At 52.5% G+C, this 21,768-nt stretch overlaps 1 protein-coding gene across 1 annotated transcript in view; it reads right to left on the reverse strand.

The window, feature by feature from the left end:
* Positions 1 to 21,768, reverse strand: part of DYNC1H1 (dynein cytoplasmic 1 heavy chain 1) — a 65,695-nt gene that overhangs the window by 15,435 nt on the left and 28,492 nt on the right. The window contains exons 20-50 of the mRNA XM_082649223.1: positions 21,526 to 21,735; positions 21,213 to 21,359; positions 20,696 to 20,862; positions 20,420 to 20,593; positions 19,545 to 19,710; positions 19,274 to 19,462; positions 18,986 to 19,180; positions 18,035 to 18,317; positions 17,425 to 17,525; positions 16,671 to 16,830; positions 15,410 to 15,653; positions 15,051 to 15,234; positions 14,569 to 14,781; positions 13,575 to 13,813; positions 13,235 to 13,391; positions 11,365 to 11,592; positions 10,637 to 10,867; positions 10,348 to 10,488; positions 9,931 to 10,164; positions 9,638 to 9,844; positions 9,427 to 9,548; positions 8,797 to 8,962; positions 7,544 to 7,707; positions 5,077 to 5,206; positions 3,511 to 3,644; positions 2,725 to 2,839; positions 2,478 to 2,639; positions 2,182 to 2,396; positions 1,893 to 2,097; positions 405 to 578; positions 175 to 294 (exon numbers count right to left, since the gene is read on the reverse strand). Of these exons, the coding sequence (XP_082505349.1) occupies positions 175 to 294; positions 405 to 578; positions 1,893 to 2,097; positions 2,182 to 2,396; positions 2,478 to 2,639; positions 2,725 to 2,839; positions 3,511 to 3,644; positions 5,077 to 5,206; positions 7,544 to 7,707; positions 8,797 to 8,962; positions 9,427 to 9,548; positions 9,638 to 9,844; positions 9,931 to 10,164; positions 10,348 to 10,488; positions 10,637 to 10,867; positions 11,365 to 11,592; positions 13,235 to 13,391; positions 13,575 to 13,813; positions 14,569 to 14,781; positions 15,051 to 15,234; positions 15,410 to 15,653; positions 16,671 to 16,830; positions 17,425 to 17,525; positions 18,035 to 18,317; positions 18,986 to 19,180; positions 19,274 to 19,462; positions 19,545 to 19,710; positions 20,420 to 20,593; positions 20,696 to 20,862; positions 21,213 to 21,359; positions 21,526 to 21,735 (5,577 nt within the window). The remainder of the gene's footprint in view (positions 1 to 174; positions 295 to 404; positions 579 to 1,892; positions 2,098 to 2,181; positions 2,397 to 2,477; positions 2,640 to 2,724; positions 2,840 to 3,510; positions 3,645 to 5,076; positions 5,207 to 7,543; positions 7,708 to 8,796; positions 8,963 to 9,426; positions 9,549 to 9,637; positions 9,845 to 9,930; positions 10,165 to 10,347; positions 10,489 to 10,636; positions 10,868 to 11,364; positions 11,593 to 13,234; positions 13,392 to 13,574; positions 13,814 to 14,568; positions 14,782 to 15,050; positions 15,235 to 15,409; positions 15,654 to 16,670; positions 16,831 to 17,424; positions 17,526 to 18,034; positions 18,318 to 18,985; positions 19,181 to 19,273; positions 19,463 to 19,544; positions 19,711 to 20,419; positions 20,594 to 20,695; positions 20,863 to 21,212; positions 21,360 to 21,525; positions 21,736 to 21,768) is intronic.

Genomic DNA, 21,768 nt, shown 5'->3' on the forward strand with positions numbered 1-21,768 from the left:
CCCGGGACAGACACACACAGACACACACACACACACACACACACACACACACCCTGCCCCCACTACAGACCCGTTCAACCCTAAAACCCATCTCGGACTAAACTCCCTACTCCCTCATGAGACACAGAGATCGCCCGGCCCACACAGGCCACGGTTCCCAAAACACAGAAGCACCTTTTTCTTCTCCGCCTCCTGCTGGTCCTTCACCATCTTCTTCAGTTTGTCGTTGGCCGCCGCGTTCTTCACCTCCAGCTCTTGGCTCTTTATCCTGAGGTCCCGACGCAGCTCTTCCACCTGAGGAACAAAACCACGTCAGGGAAATGGAAAACACGCGGCAATTACCTTCAAATTAAGAGGCCCTCCCCAGCGCAGCCCCAGAAAACGCTGCTCAGGCCGCGACCTACCTGGTCAACCGTCTCTTTGATCTTCCTCAGCCCGACGTTCAGGTGCATCTGCTGCTCCTCCAGCTCGCTCCGCTTCTCGTGGAACAGGTCGGCGTAGTGATTGATGAAGTCGAGGTAGTGGCGGGGCGTGATGGCCATGGTTCTGCCTCCCCGCTTCGCTAGCCGAGCATTAGCCTTTTGGAAAAAAGTCAAATCTCTTCACTCTTCAGGACGTTCGTCCTCTGCGGCTTAACCTCAGAAGATAACTGTTGCGCTGGTGTGGCGCGACGGCACAGCCCCAGCCCACGGGAATTGCATCGCTCGAAACGGAGTCTAGCTCAGGCGCCCACGGGACCGCAAGGAGCCCTCACACCTCTGAGCTTCTCCTCCGACTTCTAGGGGTAGGGAAGGGCCAACAGGACACCCACAGGCTCAGAGTGGTCTTCACAGAGCCTTCCAGAGGGGAGCAGACTGGACTCTTCTAACAAAAAGAGTCTAAAGGAGGGGCAGCAAACCACAGCCAGCCCGTCAAACCCTGCAGCGCAGACTCTGCATGCGGAGTGTCAGCCCCACGGCCATGCTTGCTCATGGCAACGCTGTTCTCACGCCACAGTGGCAGAGCTGGGTAGCCGTGCAGGAGCCCAGCTGGCACCTGGCCCTTTGCAGAGAGAGTGCGTGACCCCTGCTCTGGGGGAAGAACACAGGCCTGGCCAGAGGGGCAGCGAGAGAAGCAAATGGAATCAGTGTGGGCAGGGAAGGGGCCAGACGGCTCCGGAACACACAGCCGGGCGACAGGCGGGGTGAGACGTCATTGACAGAGGTAGGAAAACAGGTGAGAAACGGGCATCTCTTTTGTGGGTGATGGTACAGCGTCAAATCCAAAGCACCTGGGGGTCTGCCTTTACATCGGTTTAGCTTTACGTTAGTACAGCAGTTAGTTTTGCTTTTGCCATGATCTCAAAACTGAACCCACACTCAGCCATAAAAAGAAACGAAATTGACTTATTTGTAGTGAGGTGGATGGACCTCGAGACTGTCATACAGAGTGAGGTTAAGTCAGAAAGAGAAAAACAAATACCATATCCTAACACATATATACAGAATCTAAAAAAATACGGTTCTGATGAACCTAGGGGCTGGACAGGAATAAAGACACAGACGTAGAGAATGGACTTGAGGACACGGGGAGGGGGAGGGGGAAGGGTAAGCTGGGATGAAGTGAGAGAGTGGCATGGACATATATACACTACCAAATGTAAGACAGACAGCTAGTGGGAAGCAGCCGCATAGCGCAGGGAGATCAGCTCGGTGCTTTGTGACCACCTAGAGGGGTGGGATAGGGAGGGTGGGAGGGAGACGCAAGAGGCAGGGGATATGGGGACATACGTATATGTACAGCTGATTCACTTTGTTGTACAGCGGAAACTAACACACCATTGTAAAGCAATTATACTCCAATCAAGATGTTAAAAGAACAAAAAACAAACTCCCCCGAAAAACTGAACCCACCTGGTGGAGAGTCTGATGAACGAACACACAGCTGTTCACGATGGCTTCCCGGTGAGACGGCGGCTGCGGCAGCTTGTCATACACGACTGGCATGTAATCAGGCACGATGTAATTCGGCTTCTCCAGGTCCATCTTACTAGTGAATTCTTTGCCGACCTGATACAGAGCTTCAGTGGACCAGTCCCCAAACCAGTTCAACACACACCTGAAAGAGATGCCCACATCTCAAAACAGCTCCCGAGAGCAGGGTCTGCCCCGCGGAAAGCAGAGCTGAGTGGGATCGGCGTACCTGTTGAACAGAGCGGGGGAGGTGGCCGCGCGGTCCTTGAGCCCCTCTGAGGATGGGTTCATGGTGAAGACGACGTGGAGGTTGCGGATGACCTGGCTGGTGAACCACTTGTACAGCTCCTCGTGCGAGTCCAGCATCAAGCCCTCCTTCTGGGCCCCCTCCTTACACTGGGTCATCAGGGTGGCATACTCATCTCCTTCGAAGAGGCCGGGAACCTAGGAAATAAGACGGCACCGTGGCTGGCCGGTCCTCGGAAGCCGGCGCCACGTAACACGATGCGGCGTGTCACTGATTACCTCTCCGTTGGCCAGAAGGGTATTCATCCGCTCCAGGAATCCAGAATCTAACACGTTGGACTCGTCCATTATAAAAGCTATCTTTTCGTTTTTACAGCCAGAACGTCTCAACACCGTGCGGAGATCCTCATCGAAGTCCTCCCCCGTGTACTTCCTGTGGACCTACAGAGGCGGGGCAGGTCAGCTCCTCTCTTGCTCAAGGAGCTGCGTGCATGAATAGGGGTTGACAGGCTGTGGCCAGACCCACCTTAATCTGGTACACGCTCAAACCGTTCATCCAGGCCACGAAACGGGACAAGGTGGTTTTGCCCGCTCCACTGACCCCGATCAAAAGCAGGTGGCCTTGAGGCTGACGGAATATTCTGAAACATTATCAGAAAGAAGAAAGAGTCAGGCTTTTATGCTCCATTCCCCTTTTGACACTCAAGTCCTAAACCTTCTCAAGATTAGTCTACAACATTTGGAACGCCTTTTTTTTTTTTTTTTTTTTTTGCGGTATGCGGGCCCCTCACTGTTGTGGCCTCTCCCGTTGCGGAGCACAGGCTCCGGACGCGCAGGCTCAGCGGCCATGGCTCACGGGCCCAGCCGCTCCGCGGCATGTGGGATCTTCCCGGACTGGGACACGAACCCGCGTCCCCTGCATCGGCAGGTGGACTCTCAACCACCGCGCCACCAGGGCATCCCTGGAACGTGTTTTAACTTGAATTTGTACGCTAAACATTCGTACAGCAATTGTTATTCGCCAGGTCCGGTGAGGCGGCAAAGATCAAAAAGACATGGCGCCGCCCCCGGACACCCTGATGACTCGAGGGAGACAGGCCGATTCTAGCAGGAGGGTGAAGGGCTGTAGTCGCAGCCGGTGGTAAGCTCCGCTCAGCAGAGCTGGACTAAGAAGCGGGAGTCGCTTGGCAGACGAAGGTAGGGGCGTGGGAGGCCCGTCAAGGGGACAGCACGAGGCCTGGCCTGACCCCCGCCCCCATCAGATCGAGAGCAGCTCGGGTGAGTGGTGAGGCTGCAGCAACAAAAAGCCCACCGGTCAATCCTGAGCACGTGGTCCAACACCTCATTAAACAGGACCAGAGGAACATCGAGCTCTTCTTCATAGAAGACTTTCAGCCTGGCTTTGACATAATCTCTTAACTCTTCTTGGTCTACTGGGATGTAATCCTGTAGGAAAAAAGGTAGATCCAATCACGAAGAAGAAATCATCTTAGTTCTTATAGCAAAGTGGATTATGTTTCCATATACCAAGAAACTGTCAAAAAATGAGACGAGAGCAGGTAGTTATAACATAGGAACAAAAGTATAAGTAAACTAGGATGAGACATGGAAAGACATGGAAAATTTTTACAGAGAAAACTGAACTTCACTGAAAGGCATCACAGAACATCTAAGTAAATGAAGAGATACACCATGATCATGGAGAGAAGAACACACAACTAAAAATGTCAGTTCCACCCAGCTGACACACAGATTCAATGTAATCCAGTCAGAATCTCAGTGGTGGGTGGTGCAACTTGGCAAGCCAATTCTGAATTTCGTTTGGAAGGGGAAGAGCCCAAGACTGGAAAGACGACCCACCCCTTTAAGAACCAGGTGCTCTGGACAGGGACTGTCCTATCTGGTGGACTTAGAACTGTGATCAGGACCACGTGGTTTTAGCACAGGAAGCAGCAAATGGACCAATGGACAGGACAGAGCTCTGTAGCAGACTCACGCGCACAGGGAAACCCATGTGACAGTGCGACACTGCAGAGTCCCAGTGCTGGGACCGTGGACATGCACAAAAGAAAAACTGAAAATGAACCCACAGCTCACCCCATACACTAACTCAATTCAGATGGATTAAGGGTTTAAACGATATTCCGTTACGAATGTTTGTTCTTCAAAAGACGCTATAAAGAGAGTGAAAAGACAAGCCACTGGGAGAAGATGGTGCCCATAAATGAAACAGGATTAGTATCTAGAGTCTAGAAATAAATAGGAAATTCTAGAAACACTGAGCAAATCTCTCTTGTTCGTCTTGCTTCTGTGCCTTTGCTCCTATCAGGCCCTGTGCCTGCCATGCCCTTGCCGACACTCAGATGAAGGCCTATGGACACTTGCCTAAGCCCCTATGTCAGGGTCAGCCCTCCCAAGGTGGGGCCATCCACCCTATGAGACGGAGCTCCTAAAGGAAGGCTGTCCTCATTCCTACATCAGCATCGCCTACCGAAGGACATGCACATCAAGCCTGTCCTTTCCTACGATGTCGCATGTCGGCTCTCTTTTTCAGAGAAAATGGCAGCTCACAGCTATTCTGGAAATGTCACTCTGTTCAGCATCCTAGTAGACGAAACATTTTCACACAAGTTATCCCTCACTGCCCTGATTTCACTGAAGTCCCGTCTCCTGCTGGTTGGATCCACAGCTCTTGGAGTGGTCCTGGGATTCTCTGCCCTGAATTATCAACGGCTGCAAATACATGGCCCATCATGCCTATAGCTGCAGCTTCCTTTATAGTGCCCTTCAAGGAAAAGACGTTTCTGACAAGAAGGGAATTCTAACTAGAAGAACAGGAGCAAAGAAAAGTATTCCTAACGTGATGTAGACGCGTTACCTTTGACAACCAGTTGCTGTACAGGATGGGCCGGCTCATCGCCTTCTCCTTGTCTATGTTGGGGAAGTGCTTCAGAGCAACCATGTCAATATTTTCGTCGGTCCAACGCCTCTCCTCATCTTCTACAAGTCTGTCGGAAGAGAAGACAGAGGCCATGATGAGAAAACACCTGGTTTTGTGGGTGCTGTGGGCTACTCCAAGGGCTGGCATTAGTCTTCTACCAGAAATTTTCATTTTCTACAAATGGAAGCACCTAAGACTCTGAACTCGAGACGACTTAAGTAGTCCGAAACATAGATATTAAACACGAAAATCTTAAAAAAAAAACTCCTCTAAAAATGTTTAATTACATTGATTTACAAAATGAAAACTTCATTTTAGTTTCTAAGCTTGCTTAATATAAATGTTTCAAGTATCAAGGAGCATTATGGGAACAGAAATAGAGAACTACAAGGTGTACAGTTTTGGAAACACAAGGTTTACAGAGGAAACCACAGAGCAAGCAGGTGAGACTCTAACTGTCCCTATAGGTGTGGGAGGTCCTTCTGAGCAGCTGAATACATGATAACTTAGGCTACGAGGTGAAGGTCCAATGAGCATGTCACGTACTTACCGTAGCCAACCAGAATTTAGAAGCACAACTGCTATTGCGATATTTCAATCTAAACAAAATTATATCTCTGGTATGTTAAGAAATATAAAAATGATACTGTAGCCCAATTATTTTTTTTAATTAAAGAAGGGAGAATGAAGGTAGCGCACGTAACATAAAAAGGACCGCCTTTTAAAGTGGCAGAGCCGCAATACAAGAGCTCAAAGCTGGGCTGCCAGGGCTCGTGTGCCCCCGCTCTGCCTCGGTTAGCTCATCTCTCTCCCTGGCTCTCTGCAGGGCAGCTCTGTGGGAAATGAGAACTCCAAGGAGGCTGGCGTGGAGCCCAGTCATCTACAACAACGCAATATTCCAAGACTCCTCGAAAGCATGGGTGAGAAAAGCTGCCTGAAGGCAAGAATAACTGGTCCAGACGTGTGGCTGCCAAAGGCTTAAGTATTTCTTAGCCTGGAGGGAACCACCTGCCTTGCGTTCTGCCAGGGGAGTAACCACTAACCGACTCCTACGACTACCCACACCTGAGGCCATGAGTGGTCAGAGGAGCTTGTCCTGCTGGGACCGTGTCCTCTACGGATGGGCCACCTCGGGCGACCTCACACGTAGCCCGGGCCCGAGGGGTCCTGCCCTCCTGCTCCTACTCTGCAGCCCCTCTTGCTCTGTTCCGAGTAACCTGTTCACGGGCAGAACATTTCCCCAAATAGTTTGCAACAGGAAATCGTGGTGCTGCACTAAATAGTAAATCAGTTAAGATTTGTTGTTTGTTAGAAGTTTAGAGTTAAAGCAACACAAGTCTAACTTTTTCTCACTAATCAAAAATGAGCCTAAAAGGCTATGAAGGACTGCAGTGCTGAGATACATAAAATTAACAATATAAGAAAAATCAATAAAAACGACAGAGCAGGAACTAGGAAAACTAAGAACTTACTATAAGACAAAGACCGTACACAACTATAAACAAAGAATACTAGAAAAAGATTCTGATTTAAAAAGGTCAATAGGGACTTTCCTGGTGGCGCAGTGGTTAAGAATCCGCCTGCCAATGTAGGGGACGTGGGTTCAAGCCCTGGTCCAGGAAGATCCCACATGCCACAGAGCAACTAAGCCCGTGCGCCACAACTACTGAGCCCTCGTGCCTAGAGTCCTTGCTCCGCAACAAGAGAAGCCACCACAGTGAGAAGCCCGCTCACCGCAACGAAGAGCAGCCCCCTGCTCGCCCAGACTAGAGAAAGCCTGTGCACAGCAACGAAGACCCAACACAGCCAAAAATAAATGAATAATAATAAAAAAAGGTCAATAACTTTCAAGATGCCTTAAGAGAGAAAACGACTCAACGTTTTACTGAGACTTACAATGTTCAAACCACAAAACCTTCCACAATCCAAGCTGACCACTACAGCCGCTAGCAAGTCTCTCCCTTCAGTACTGGTCACTTAACTAGAAAAAGTCAAAACTTGCTAGACTTGAAATAAGTGGCCAACAGGTAAAAAGAGAAAACTAAAGTCCCAGAGATACAGCTGCAAATCCTCTGATGAGAGCAAAGACTGAGGGTGAGGAAGGGGTGGTGGTTACGGAACTGCACCCCAGGCTGCTGTTAGAAGGCACTGAAATTCACCTGTGACCTCTGTGCCCTGACCTTGTGTGGGGCCCACCCGACAGTGAAAGAGGTGAGTTAAAGTGCCTTGCCCGAGGTTACCGGTAACCAGCAGGGCCGTCGGGGTCTCGTACATAGGGGTGGCCGTGATCAACTCCCAGATGCAAGGCTGCCCTCGCCACCTCACTCCTGTCCATCACCAGCTCAGCCTGCCTCATGCAGACCCTAACTCGGGGGGTCGGAAGGGTCAACATCCTTGGTTTTACCTGTCCTGGAAGAGACGGAGGGCTTCATGTGCCCAAATCCGAATGAGGCCTTCCACAGGCAGAGTCTCCAGGGGTCTCAGTGCCTCGAAGATACCTCGCACCCACCGGGTCATTTCACGGGGCGAGTAGATATAGTGGGGCTGTGTGTCCTGAGTGAACCTCTCCTGCAGGAATCGAAAAGATGCAAGTTACATGTAAATGTCCTAAGACACGGAAAGTAGTTAAAAAGTCAAATGCAGTATAACATTTTTATATTGAGAATAAAGACTCTAGACCCTGGAATATTTGAGAATGAATTGGTAAATAATGTTGGGACTACTGTTCAGTAGACCCAAGTTGCTCACTTTATGTTGCAATTAATTATATTTAAAGATTTATACGTAAAAAAAAAAATAGGGCTTCCCTGGTGGCGCAGTGGTTGAGAGTCCGCCTGCTGATGCAGGGGACGCGGGTTCGTGCCCCGGTCCGGGAGGGTCCCGTGTGCCGCGGAGCGGCTGGGCCCGTGGGCCATGGCCGCTGGGGCTGCGCGTCCAGAACCGGTGCTCCACAGCGGGAGAGGTCGTGGCAGTGAGAGGCCCACGTACCGCAAAAAAAAAAAAAAAAAAAAAAAAGATGGCCGTCTCAGGGGAAAGTCGGCAGTTCTCTTGCAAGGGCCCTTGTCAGAGGCTGACAAAGAAACGCAAGCCAAAACCGTGAGAGCCACTTCTGCTCATCTGGTGGGCAAAGATCTTTTTTTTTTTTGGCAGTACCCCGCAGCACGTGGGATCTTAGCTCCCCAACCAGGGATCGAACCCGCGCCCCCTGCATTGGAGGGATGGAGTCTTAACCACCGGACTGCCTGGGAAGTCCCAGTGGGCAAAGACCTTTTCAATAAATATTTTTTCAAGGCTGAAAGAGGCATTGTGGTGGAACTGTAACCGGTCCAGCCCCGACAGGTTTGGCCACATGCAGTCACCACAAACACTGCAGAAGAACAAGTACAAACAGGCACATGTTGGTGCTGTTAAAACAGAAGTGGCCACGTCCTTTTAGAAACGGCACAGCACGGTCTCGGTTTCGTAAGGGGAATGAATACATGTACACGTGCCAGACGAGGACGGCAAGAACAAGAGGATATTCGCGGTTGCAGAACCTGCCGGAAGCATCATCTGTTGAGACCCTGGAGCAAGTCTCCCGGCTCAGCCGGAGCTCCAGGTGAAGCTCAGTCTCTCAACAGAGCCTTTCGGTCACGACGGGGCAGAGACGCCACACACCTGGGACATGGTGTAGAATTCCACCATCGCCGCGGTGAGAGGCTCTGCGTATGTGCGCAGGGACGGGATGAGGCGCAGCATGGCCCGGTTGAAGGTACCGTAGATCTGCGTCAGGGAGGCGGGTCCCGGGTAATCCACATACACCACAGGCACGTGACGCAGGAACCTACACAAAGACAGCCCGGCTCAGCCTCGTATGGGGTGAGGGGCAGCATGCCTGGGAGGGCTGCCTCCCTGTCCCAGGCCGACCCGGGGCTTCCTGACCCGCCCCCACGGCTTCGCGCCACAGCTGAGGTCTCACTCAAACTACTTGGGCCTGGGTCTGACACGTAACTGTAGATGCAAAAAACCGAAAAAGAACCGAGCAAAGGTGGGAAAACGATTCAGGCTTATTTCAGCCTCATCCTGGCCCTACAGGCAGGTCTGGGGCAGCTCACTACTGCCCAGCAAGTCGTCGCTTTCATTTTGAGTGTGTTCCCAGCACAGTGACATAACCCCAGAGGAACCCCACGACGAGCAGTATTTTGTTACCTTTTTATAATGACAACTACAGTTTCGTCATGCTACATTTAAAGCAAACCCGGAACCGGTGTGTGTGAGATCAGGGAAGTCTACGGGGCTGTGTGTTACCTGTGAGAGAGGGGCTTCCTTCCAGGATCAGTGGGCGGGTTACAAGCCCCGACAAACTGGATCCTCTCCAGCTTCACCCAAGTTTGATCTGAGGTTCGGTAAAAGCCTCCGTGCTCCACCATCTGAGGGCAAGGGGGAGTGAGACACGTTAGGGGCACATGTGAACAGGACACGTTGTGGAGGAGAGGGCACCTCGTGGACGTAAACACACCTGTCTGATGAAGGATATGACCCTCTGCGTCCCGTATTTATCCATGTCTGGCAGGTTGATTTCATCACAGAACAACACCAGCCACTTCCCAAGCTGAACAGGGGCCAGGACGACCCCGTTCGGCGTGCGTCTGTACTCGCAGTAGTGGTCAAAAGTCTTTAGCAGGAGCTCTGGAGTAGTAGCGCTGGAGAAGTTAAGACCCACGACCTGGAGAAGGGAAGAAACAAGTGAGGTGCTGGAAGGCCGACCCCGTGCTGGAGCCCCAGGCCCACTGCCCACTCCAGCCTCCTTACCTCCATGTCGGGCAGGGCCCGGAGGGCGCTGAAGAGCGTCATGGTCTTGCCAGACCCAGGAGGGCCGCACAAGACCAGCGGCTTGTGCTCGGCCAGCCAGGTGTACAAGAGGGCCTCGTGGCGGACGGTGTCCAGCGTTGGCACGACGACGTCAGGGGCGGCCACCTTGTGCGTCTCCACTTCAATCTGAGGCACCTTGGCCTGCCACGGCGACCATTCTCCGCTGATGGACACCTGCACACACGGGCGGGCGCCGGTCACCCTGGGACCCACGTACCTGCTCACCTACAAGACTTGCTCGCTTTCATGCAAGTCAGAACCTCCAAGTCAACCTGCATCCCTTGTGCCACAGAAAACTAAAAGGACAAAACCCTCCTACGAAAGAAAAGACGACATCCAGTCGAGGCGCGCACTCACTTCGTAGTCGATGATGGGGATGTTGGGAGCAGCGGGCAGTGGCACCGTCGTGATCCTTCTGATGTATTCACCCAGCTCTGCTCTCATTTTCAGCCGACTGTCTCCAGACAAGGACCAAAGGATGGCGTAAACCAGATACCGCTATTGGAATAGGAAGTGGGTCCCGTTTTGAATGGAATTTCAACAATAAAGGAAAGACATTTACAACGATGTCACCCTGAAGCAGTGGTGCCCAGAGATGCTGTCGGCACCTCCCCCAGCACCTGGCCACAGCTGGACCCCTCCTGACCTGGATGTAGCGCTCCAGCTGCTCGATCTGCATGGGGAAGTCGGGGTGGTTGGCGTTGTACTGGGCCACGTTGCGGCAGGCCTGGTGCAGCATGGAGAAGAGCGAGCCCAGGCAGCGCAGGCGTGTCAGGTCCATGATGTGCTCCAGCTTGAAGGCGTGCTCCAGGGCCTTGGTGACCAGGCCGTTGGACGTGAAGTACGGCTGCATGATCGTTGCTGCGTCCCTCTGGATCTACAGGAGGGAGTGAGTGATGCTTAGCTACCATCTCAAAAAGCGGGGAGGTTTTCATCTCCTCTAACCTAGGCCCAGGAGAGGATCACGCAACTGTGAAAAGTAGTTTTATGGGTTGAAAAAATGAGGAATGAAGCTTCAACGACCAACCCTTTATTCCTTCATCTTGGTGGTTCTCAAAAAAAAAAAATCACGCTTCCTAGGAACATTGGTCTTCACCAACGAAATGCAAAAGGTCCACCTTTCATCAATTTGCAAAGAAAACTGAAAGAATTCTTTAAATTTTCCGTGCACGGCTACGCTTTTGCAGCAGCGACTGCACTGATTATGCAAACCTCCAGCGAGTGGCCGGCTTCAGCAGCGGAGCAGTGACCATCGTGAAAAGCACGCCGCCTTCCAGATGCTCAGGGTGGGACACCCGGCTCGCTCTGCGCCGCGGCCCAGCACCCTCAGGTGCCAGCTGGCTGCACTCGGCGGAGCGGCGCTGGCCCGCGTACCTGCAGCATCGGGGAGGCGGCCTCCTCGCCCTCGTCCTCCTTGCCCTTGCGCCGGCGCTGGGCCTCGTCCTCCCCCTCGTCCAGGGGGATGCTGCGCAGCCTGGCCAGGAAGTTGTTGAATATCATGTCCGTGCTGAGCACGTCCTCGCTGAACCAGACCATGCCGCAGCGCGACACCGTGGCCAGGGTGGCGTACTTCAGGTCCTGCACTTCAAACATTATGCGCACCTTGAGAGAAGAGAACACCGAGCACGGTTAATGACATGGGTTTGGTACAGACCCGGGTACTAATACTTTACCTATATGCCCACTGAAAGAGCAATTTAAATCCAATCTCACTGCACTTGGTTTAGAAGTAAAAATGTCTACGGTTTGCCTCATCACAACATCCACCAACGCTCTCTCCCTGAGAATCTGGGCGGGAAAAAACCTGTGTGTGGTGGGGAGGAGAGAAGAGGAGAGGAGCTCTGGTGGGACGGAGCCAACAGCTCCCTGGGTGGCAGGGTCAGCAGTGAGGTGCTGTGGCCAGGTTCCTGGCCTCGAACCCGCCGGCAGGCTGGCCAGCAGGGTCCCCTTTCGCACGTGGGGTTGGCAGCCTCGCCGAGTCCCACTGCTAGTCGCCAGTGGGGCTGAGATTCAAACTGGACCATCTGATCCCAGAGCCTTAACATCACTGCTAACACGCCTCACAAGGAGATCAATCTTTCTGACAACAGTTAGAATCTACTGGGTAGTGAGCTGTAAGAAAAGAACCCGACAAGTCAAATCAAGACACGAGTCTGCATACGTGCATGTTCCCAGACCCGCGGCTTGGTTTCTGAAGCGGCGATAACCACCGATGCTGACCCTGCGTCGCAGGAAAGGCTCCTGCTCCCCAGCGGCTCAGGAGTGCGGCCGGACTCCTCCCTTCCCTTCCACCCACCTCCAGCCCGTCAGGCGACCCCACTGGAACAAGCTTGAACTCACACCCACAGCTCAGCTACTTCTCAGCACCTCCACGGTTGTGCCTGGGGTGCCGTGGCCTCCCAGCTCACCTAGCGCGCAAGCTCCAGTCCTCAGTGACCCCGGGCCTGACCTCATCTCGCCTGTTCCCCCTTGGGTCCCGCCCCAACTTCTCTCCACATCAGCCAACTGCCCCGCTCTCCTCGCACACGCCGGGCACAGCCAGACGCTCCTCCCCCGCCATCCGCCCCTCCACCTGGAACGCCCGGAAGCCACAGGAGCCGCCCCCTCGTGCCCTCAGCTTCCCCGGGGAGCCTCGGCGCCGCCCCTTCTGCCAGTGCAAGCTCCACCCCTTGGCACCGGCGGCTGCTCTCCTCCAGTTTACTTTCTCCGTAGCCCCATCACCACTTATCCTGTCTGTCTCCCACCTCAGACTGTGAGCCCTGGGAGAGCAGGGGTTTTGTCTGTGTTGCTTACAGCTACATTTTCAGCATCTAGAACAAGGCCCGGCACACGACGGAACTCCAGAAAAGTGGGGTCAAAGTATGAACGCACGCCCAGGCCAGGCCTGCCCATGTTTACCGCTGTCAGGGGGCGTGGTCAGGACCTGGATCAAGGGCTCATTTCCAAGGGATGACCCTGAAAGTGTCCATATGTAAATCCCTTGTTCTGCCATTTCCCAGGAATCCCAACTACAACCCCACCTCACGGAGTCGTAGGAAAGGCTACCCAGGAATTACTGAGTAGGCTTAATATTCAGCAAGTAGTGGAAAGTCATGAATGAACGCTTTGAAAACATTTCTCACCAGCCACAGGAATGGAAAGCATGTAGCACAGAGAGGCCCCGACACTGACTGCTGCCACAGAGGCTGGAGCCGCCCCCCCGGCTGCGCGCCAGGCAGTCAGGGTGGGATACTTAGCCTCGTACGTTGGGCGGAAGGCTGAGGCGCTCTCCGTTGGGCAGGGTCAGCAGCTTGTTGTCATCCAGCACCGAGTTCAAGTTCTCCACCCACTCGGGATCCACGTCGCCATCGAAGACGATCCACTGGCGCTTCTGCAGCTCGCCCCTCACGTTGTCTATGATCCTGGTGGGAGGATTTTACAGCAGCGCGTGACTGAGGCTGAAAACGCTCAGCCTGTAACGGTTTCTAAAGTGACTTTGATTTGTCCAGAGCGTGGTAAGAAGAATAACGTACGCTGTTACCACGAGGACAGAGTGCCTAGGTCCCAGTTCTCCAGAGTGCGGACACCCACCCAAGTGCACTTACTTTCTCAGAACATGTGTGAACAGCCCATCTGTCCATTCCCTGGTGTTGGGGTCCAGGGTTCCGTACAGGTGGTCTTTGCTGATGGCTTTAGGGTCGATGATATGGGCCACGCCCTCCACACCCTCGAGCCTCTCCAGAGCCTTCAGAAGAACGCGCCAGGCCATGCTCTTCCCGCTGCCCGAGGGCCCCACCATCATCAGGCCGTGGTTGATCTGGGTGATCTGATAGAGCTGGAGAACCTGAGGGCCAGACCGACCAGCACCATAAGCACTCCAGAGAAAGAAGGTGGAAGGTTCCTCACCACTTCTCCCGCCGCCAAGCAAGAGACGTGTGCTGTGACTCTTCCAAGGCAAGTACTGAGACTTTCTAACCAGAGAGACCTTCAACTGGCCACAGCACAGCAAACACAGAGGGTTTTTACTGAACTGTGGAGCTGTCTGACTGAGTCAGGAGATGCTCACCGAGCTGCCTCAGGAGAGACCCCTGAGGTGCCCTGCCGGGAGGACAGAGACCGGATGAACGAGCCGCCTTGTCTAACCCAGGACCGCAGCGGAGGATCAGCACGCACAGCTTGTGCACGTGACACGCTTTTTCTTAAGTGAATCTCACAGAGGAGATAAAGGAAAGAAGTCGATACAGAATGTAAACCCTATTGATTACACATTTATGTTGTTAATCATGGTACTGGGAAGTCTTGTAAGCAGATCATTTACCGCCATAGACGGTTTTCATCGTGATCCCCTTTTAGCCAGCATTTTCAGAGAACAAACTGTACCACGTAATTGAAAATTTCAGGTAAGTTTCCCTATCACTACTCTCAAGTTAAGAAAAAATCCTAACAGGACTTGGGGCAAATCTCCACAAACCAGACGACGCCCCTGGTGGACAAAGCCCGGTAAGACGCGGCTTCTCCACCAAGTCCACGGCCATCATTACCGCTTGTGGCCACCTGCGGGGTCTGTGAGGCGCCAGCCAACACCACGATCCCAGCTACCTTTTCAACCCACATCCCGCCGACTTCTTCTCCGTCTCCGTATGTCAGGTACATCTCCTGGCACACTTTCTTGAGCTCCTCCCTCAGCGCTGTCATCTCGCCCCGGTGATACTGGACCCCAGGGAACACATCCGACAAGAGGCTGAAAAGCAGCGGGATGTCTTCTGCCACCAGCTTTGGCACCATCGTCTCACAGACGCTCTGGATCAGGATCTGCGTGGGGTGAAGGGGATGAGCTCTGCGGGGGGGCGGCTCCAGGTCTACTGCCCTGTCCCCGGAGGACCCACGGCACAGCTGTCCCGTGAGCAAGCAGTGAGGCCCAGCGCCCCGCCCCCACCCCCAGGCCTCCCGTCAAATGCGGGTCCCCTCCGTTCACCCCGGGCACGTGAGCCACAGTGAGAGCCCTCCAGGCACGACTTCAGGGTGGCAAAGGGTAATACAAGCAGAGCCTGGGCCTGAGCGGTTAGGGGTGCCCCGCCCACCTCTTGCTCGGGAAGATTCTCCGCGATTTCTCCTTCGTCCACCGCCTCCCCGCGCTCCGCCTTCTCCCTCTTGATCTTCTGGATCCGCTCCCGCTTCACGTTTCCGGCGCTCACCAGCACGCTCTTCAAGGCTCGGAGACCAAAGTCGTAGTGGCTTTGAGAAGAGAGCTGCTCGTCGCATAGTCTGAAAGAGAAAGCGTTTTCTTAAAAAACAGTACACTTTGAGCACCAAGAGCATCGAACAGCAAGAAATCAGAGACGGATACGTGGAAGGTAGTGTTGCAACTACACAGGTAAACTTTAAATGGCACACTTGACACATGCCAGAAACACGATCCGGAATAACTCAAGTGACTCACTTGAAGAACGGGACGATCTTGTTGGCAAGGACCTCGGCGGTGCGGAAGCCCTGTGAGTACAGCATGACCTGGGCGATGAGCTGCCGGTCGGGCTTGGTCATGGCCAAGCTCCGGAACAGCTTCTTCAAGTTGTCTGGAAGGTTCGACCGGCCCGCGTAGCCGGGGTTCATGGTGATGAAGATGGCCATGTCTGGGCTCACCTTGACTTGTTTGTTCAGCAGCTCACAAGTAATGGGGGCAGAGGCTGAAAATCGGAGGATGGTGTTAAGACTCGTGATAGTCAAAAATCCACTCCAAAATCTCTCTAAAACTGCAGAGCAAGCACCCATCTCCCTGCCGGCCCAGGACTCCAGGGGAGCTGGAGGCTCTCACCAGACACGATGCCCACCGGCCCAGGCAGGCCCATCTTCACCCACTTAACCCACACGAAAACCGTCCGAATGTGTAACGGATCAAGTCCCAGAGGCAGGAAGCCCACTATTTGTGCATTACTGAGCGTCACAAGGTCAATGCAAGAATAGAAACACAGCCCAACCATAGTTGCAGAAATAAAAACCAATCCATGTTGTGACAAAACTGACCGGCTGAAGTCACGAGAATGACCCTCTCGTAGGGTCATCAAAGGAAAACACAAAATAAACAGCCCCCCCGCCCCCCATCCCTGGACTACTTAGGGATCAGACTTCCTCCATAGGAGAACACGGAACATGGAGTACACAGGTACTGATTTGACACTCCTTTTGTTTTATTTAGGAGGTCTGGTAAGATGAGTTACCGTTATTATGGGAAAAAGGGGAACTTTAAAAGGTAAACTCTCCAACGTGGATGTATTTATTTACGTCCTCCAGCTCACGAGCCCAGGCTGTGTGCGCAAGAAGCTCCCGGGGCCCTCCGAGCAGGCACTCCCACCGTGACGAGGGCTCGTTCCCAACACTCTGGCCAGGAGGCTTGGCTCTGTGGGATGCAGGGAGGGGGAGGGGAATGCGGGGGGCCCAGAGCGGCTCAAACCTGTGTTGTGTGCAGACGCCGGGGGAGGGAGCACAGGGACTCTGCTACAGGGGAAGGACTGATGGCTCCGCGGGGCTGCTCTGGGACGAGGGTGCAGCGTTACCCTGGGCCCTACCGCCTGTCTTCACTCAGGATGCACTGCCCCGCCTGCAGCAGCGAGTCCTGGAGCTATGTTAAAGTCTCGCTTATTTCTGATCAAAGAGGCGACCCCCTCTGCGCCCTCCAGGCAACTGTAAGGAGAAGCCAGTCTCACTCTTATCGTAGCTGGGGCTGGAGTGCTCGCGCAGCGCCTCCTGGATGCACTGCACCTGCTGGGACACGGCCGACAGCATCCGTTCCTCCAGGCGGTTGAACTCGTCAAAGCAGCCCCACGCGCCCACCTGGCAAAGCCCCACAAAGATCCGTCCCATCGCCTGAAACGAGAAGAAGGGAAGGGAGCTGAAACCACGGCCATGGTGCTGGCTGTATGGGGCTCCGATTCTGGCTTGGATGACTGGTCCCACCCTGGGCAAATCACATCTTGAAACCCTTGTCTGCTCATCTTTGAAATGGGAACAATATTGTCTTCCTCCCAGGGTGGGGGGGTGGTGGGAGGGGCTGTGAAGGTGGCATCAGCTTCACACATGAGGCAAGGAGCCCAGCCCCACAGGTCAAGTGCCTCATAAACTGTGGTACAGATGTAACGTATCATTTTTCCTCCTGTGCCAATAAAATCCCAATAACAAGGTTAACACGTTGTTTAAAAAACCTTTCCCATAATATTTGTTTATTCCCAGGCATAGACACCAGGAAGATATGTTACACTGACGAGTTTGAAGAATTTGAAGACGTGAAGCTCAAGTCGGTGTCAAGCACGTGCTGGGAACCTCCAACAGCTCAAGTAACCCTGTCCCCAGAGGACCATGCTGTGCTGTAAGGCCAACACAGCTCAAAGAGGTGCCGCCTGCTATTCCCCACCCAGCCCTCTCAGGCCCTTAACTCTAGGTGGTTCCCACAGAGCTTCTCACCTGGAAGTCAAAGGTTTCATCACAGTTGAAAACTAAAACAAAGCGTCCAAGCTGATGGCCGAGAGCTTTGACAGACTCGGTCTTCCCAGTCCCAGCAGGCCCTATTGTTTGAAGAAAAGGAATTGAGAACTCAAGTAAGAACACACCTTTAGTTTTAAGAACTGTAAAAAGCAATTCATTTTAAAAAACCGAAGTACAATCATCCCTCGGTCTCCATGTGGACTGGTCCAGGACCCCTGCGTCTACCCAAATCCATGGACCCTCGGGTCCAATAGTTGGCCCTCCGTAGCCACAGGTTCTGCATCCCTGGATTCAACCAACCTCGGACGGAAACTTTAATCCACGGTTGGGTCAATCTGAGGCTGTGAAACCGGTGAGCAGGAAGGGCCGACTGCCTATCTATTAAAACAACGCTGCGTCTAAGTGGACTCACACAGTTCAAATCAGCGTCGTTCAAGGGTCAAGTATAAATGCGACAGCCGCCAACGGATTTAAAGTTTTAGAAGGTACCAGCCAGGCAGTTAGGAAGTACGTTTAGATCATTTGCTTAATCTTGGAAAAGTACATTTCCTATCTGACTCCACCTGTCCAGGTGTGGGGAGGGACTCACCGAAGGGGGACCCGCCCAACCTGGCCTCCAAGGCCTGTGTCATCGTCAGGTAGCAGCGGTCGGTGAGGGGGGTCTGGACCAGCTTGTCCTGGACACCCAGGTACTCAAAGCCATAGTTAAACTTGGCATTTGCCATTTGAATCGACAACTGCTGCAACACATCGGTTTGCTTAGGGTCAAAGTAAAACCGCATCTGGCTGAGCCACTCGAAAGACTTGGCGTTGTCAATCTTGCTCTTCATCAGGGACCTGGTGACGTCTCTCTGGTGAACCAACTCTGTGATCTGAAGAAAGAGTCACTTTAAAGAGCTTATCAGAAAGTACATTTCATGAGCTGAAGCATGTAAACTAAAGTACGTAAGCGTATCCTCGGGGTGCAGGGGTTATTCAGTAGACTTTTAAATTGAGATTCTAGGTCCAGTTACAGTGTAAACATTCACTTTTAAAAACAACAGAACTGTTGTTCACTTTTAAAAACAATAAAACTGTTATTCACACAATGGAATTACACAGAATCAAGAGCTGCAGCAAAAACAAAGAAACAACAAACAAAAACTCTGCTAGTTGCAACTAGCATAAAACGTGATGGGAGAAGAGCTGTCTCTATCCTAACAGTCCATCTGCTGCACACGGCAGTGCAAAGGCCAGCAGCAAGCACTCGGGCTCAGAGACACGCTGGCTGGTCCGCCACGGGGCGTGTTCTCTGCGAAGGACAGGACGAGAGTGTGAAAGACCCAGAGGCACGAGTGTCACCCCTTTGTGTCGGGAGGTCGTGTGTGTTAACTCCTGTCCCCCAAGATTGCCTTTCAACAGTACCAGAGAGTCAAGTACACACCCCAGGCCATCCACTTGTTTTTCTCCCTGACACCAATTAGGATCTTTTTCAAGCGTGAGTTCTTTCAACTGTCCGAGGCGAAGCCCCAGGAGCCTGGCTGGGAGGAATGGGACTAACCAAGTGCTCCAGCTTGCGTCTCCGGAGCGGTGGCTGCTCCATGAGGACCGAGTCGGCCAGCACGTTGAGGGTGACCTCCACGTTGCTGAGCACGGAGTGCAGGGGGGCCGTGTCGCCGCTCCCGCCGACGCTGCTCAGCGCCGTCTCCACGTTCTCAGACCAGGCAATCTGGGCTGACAGGACCACGAGCTGGGCCTGCGAGACACGGCACACAAGACCCAAAAGGATGGTTTTAAAGATCAGCCAGTGCCCTCACCTTCAGACTGTCCCCCTTCTACTGGACAGTACCTGGTATTTGTCAATCCAGGTGATGTAGGTATTTGGGTCAATTGAAGTTGCTTTACCAAAAATCTCAACTTCTGTAACAGACTCAGCAAGGAGTTTGGCCAGCGTGACTCTCATCTCCTTCTCTACTAGGGTGAGCCACTCGTTGATTTTGGGATGTTCAGTAATTGACACGGGAGTTTTAAACATAACCTGAAATAAAGAAACTCTAAGAATTAAAGTGCGCAAAGATGGGAGTGAAGTGTTCTAAGTTACAATCAATGAATGTAACTACCTCCTCTCCTTCACGGGATGAGATGCCCAGGACGACAGAGTTGTCTTCGTTTAGGATGATGCTCGAAACACCAGCAAACATTTTCTTGAAATGTTTCTGTAACTTAGCTACATTCTTACTGTTTCCAATGATTTCAAGCAAATCTTCATCACCCACAAAATAAAACCTAAAATTAAAATAGCATGTAAGTTGCTAAAACATTACATATACACAAATAAGGGGAATCAAGGCAAAACTTCAAACTGTATAGGAAAGGAAGGTGGATATGGATTGTGACGGACCACCTCCAGCCTGAATTCAGATCACATCCAAATTTCTTCCAGCCCTCAGCAAAAGATATACACTCACCTAACAGATCCTGAAGAGAAGTTCAATGGGTTTCATGTAATTCACTGCACCTTAGGAATTTTTTAAAAACCTGCTCTATTTATATTAAGCAAACTATTCAGAAAGAAAAGAATGCCACTTAGAAAATAAAATACAACTTCCCTGGTGGTCCAGTGGTTAAGACTCCGTGCTTCCACCACAGGGGGCATGGGTTCGATCCCTGGTCAGGGAAGTTCCGCATGCCACACAGTGTGGCCAAAAAAAAAAAAAGAATCACAGCTAAATTTTTAAGAGATGCTAGCTGCCTGGGAGGGTGAATAATAGTTTAAATGAAGCTTAGTAAATGAACCCACGGTAGAAAATTAAGGATTATTTGTTATAATTAGGAAGCAATGGATGAAGGAGAAACGGTATTCACTGAATCGGTTACTGGTAACAAAACCCTTGACGCCAGAGTGACGAACACACAGGCCAGGAGGGAGGGAGGGGCGGGAAGGAGGCGCCGGAGCGGACCTTCCCTTCAGTCCCCGTAAAAACCACCCTCTCACCTGGGGAAAGATGAGCGCTCTCTTTCCAGGTACTCTCCCAGGGCTTTCTGGATCTTTCCTAGCAGGTCTGCTAATCTCTCCAGCGACCTCTGTACCCCCTGGATGTTCAGAACATCCATGACCAGGGGAGACTTGGATACTTTTTTCATGAGAGCCAAGAATTCCGTGCTGATACTACAAATCAAATTAAAAGGGAGGTTAACGTCAGCCTTCGTGCAAAGGGTGGTCACTAGCCAAGCCTACCCTTCAGCCCTCCGTCCCGGCTCGAGGCTGTACCTCTGGAACCGCTGGGTTTCCACTGGCAGCAGGTGTTTGATGTCTGCGCTGCCCGTGAAGATGCCCTCCAGGTAGACCCAGCGCCTCTGCACGTCGATCCACACGTCGAAGAGAGCCATGATCCGGTTCAGTTTGTCTTCCCAGCTCAGGGCATCCTCTTCAAACACCTAGCGGGTGGATGGAAGGCAGAGCTCAACTGCTGAACTCTCCACTCTCAGATACACCAGGACTCATGCCAACATGCAGATAAAGATCCTGTCAACTTACGTGACTCACATTTTCTACCAGAGGCACCTGGGAACTGTGAGTCTGGCCATTTTTATTTTTTAATTATTTAAAAAGAATCTATTTTGGCCACACAGCATGCTGGATCTTAGTTCCCCTACAGGGATCGAACCCGTGCCCCCTGCAGTGGAAGCGCGGAGTCTTAATCGCTGGACCACCTGGGAAGGCCCTGACTGTAAGTCTGAAGGTACAACGGTGGATGTGCGGGAGGGACACCTCCCCACAGCGGTACCTTATAATACGGAGAGAGCTTCATGGCGGACACGCTGTTGATGTGCTCTTTGACCTTGTTGAAGAGGTCGTCCCAGCCTCGGATCAGGCGACACTTGTTCTGATAGTTAACCAAGTCTAACTCGTAAGTATTCCACACTTCTCTTATCTGAATGAAACCGAAAGAGGCACGTCATCAGTATGTGGGCGTTCGCCAGCCACACAAGTGACCGAGTGTAACGGAGACAAAAGGGACCACATGTGAGGCTCAGTCTACGTCAGTCTATGTCACAGCCTGAAACAAGATCTGGAATGCCCATCAGCCTATTACCTACCTGCTTCAAAAACTCCTCCAAAGCCATCTCCCCCTGTGCTACAAGCAGCACATCCTTGACAACCGCTTCATTTTTCTGCAAGTCAACGTCCCAGATCTGGCCGAGGGTCAGCTCAGAAACAACCCAGTTTACGCGAAGCCGTTTCATCAGCTGTTTCCAGTGGCGATCTTTAAGTGCTTCCGATTTCAGTTCAATCACCAGCATGTTTATCTGTGGGGAGACGGGGCCGTGTTACCTGTGTGG

The sequence above is a fragment of the Grampus griseus genome (genome assembly GCF_964374135.1).
Source record: "Grampus griseus genome assembly, chromosome: 2".
NCBI classification, from domain to species: Eukaryota; Metazoa; Chordata; class Mammalia; order Artiodactyla; family Delphinidae; genus Grampus; species Grampus griseus.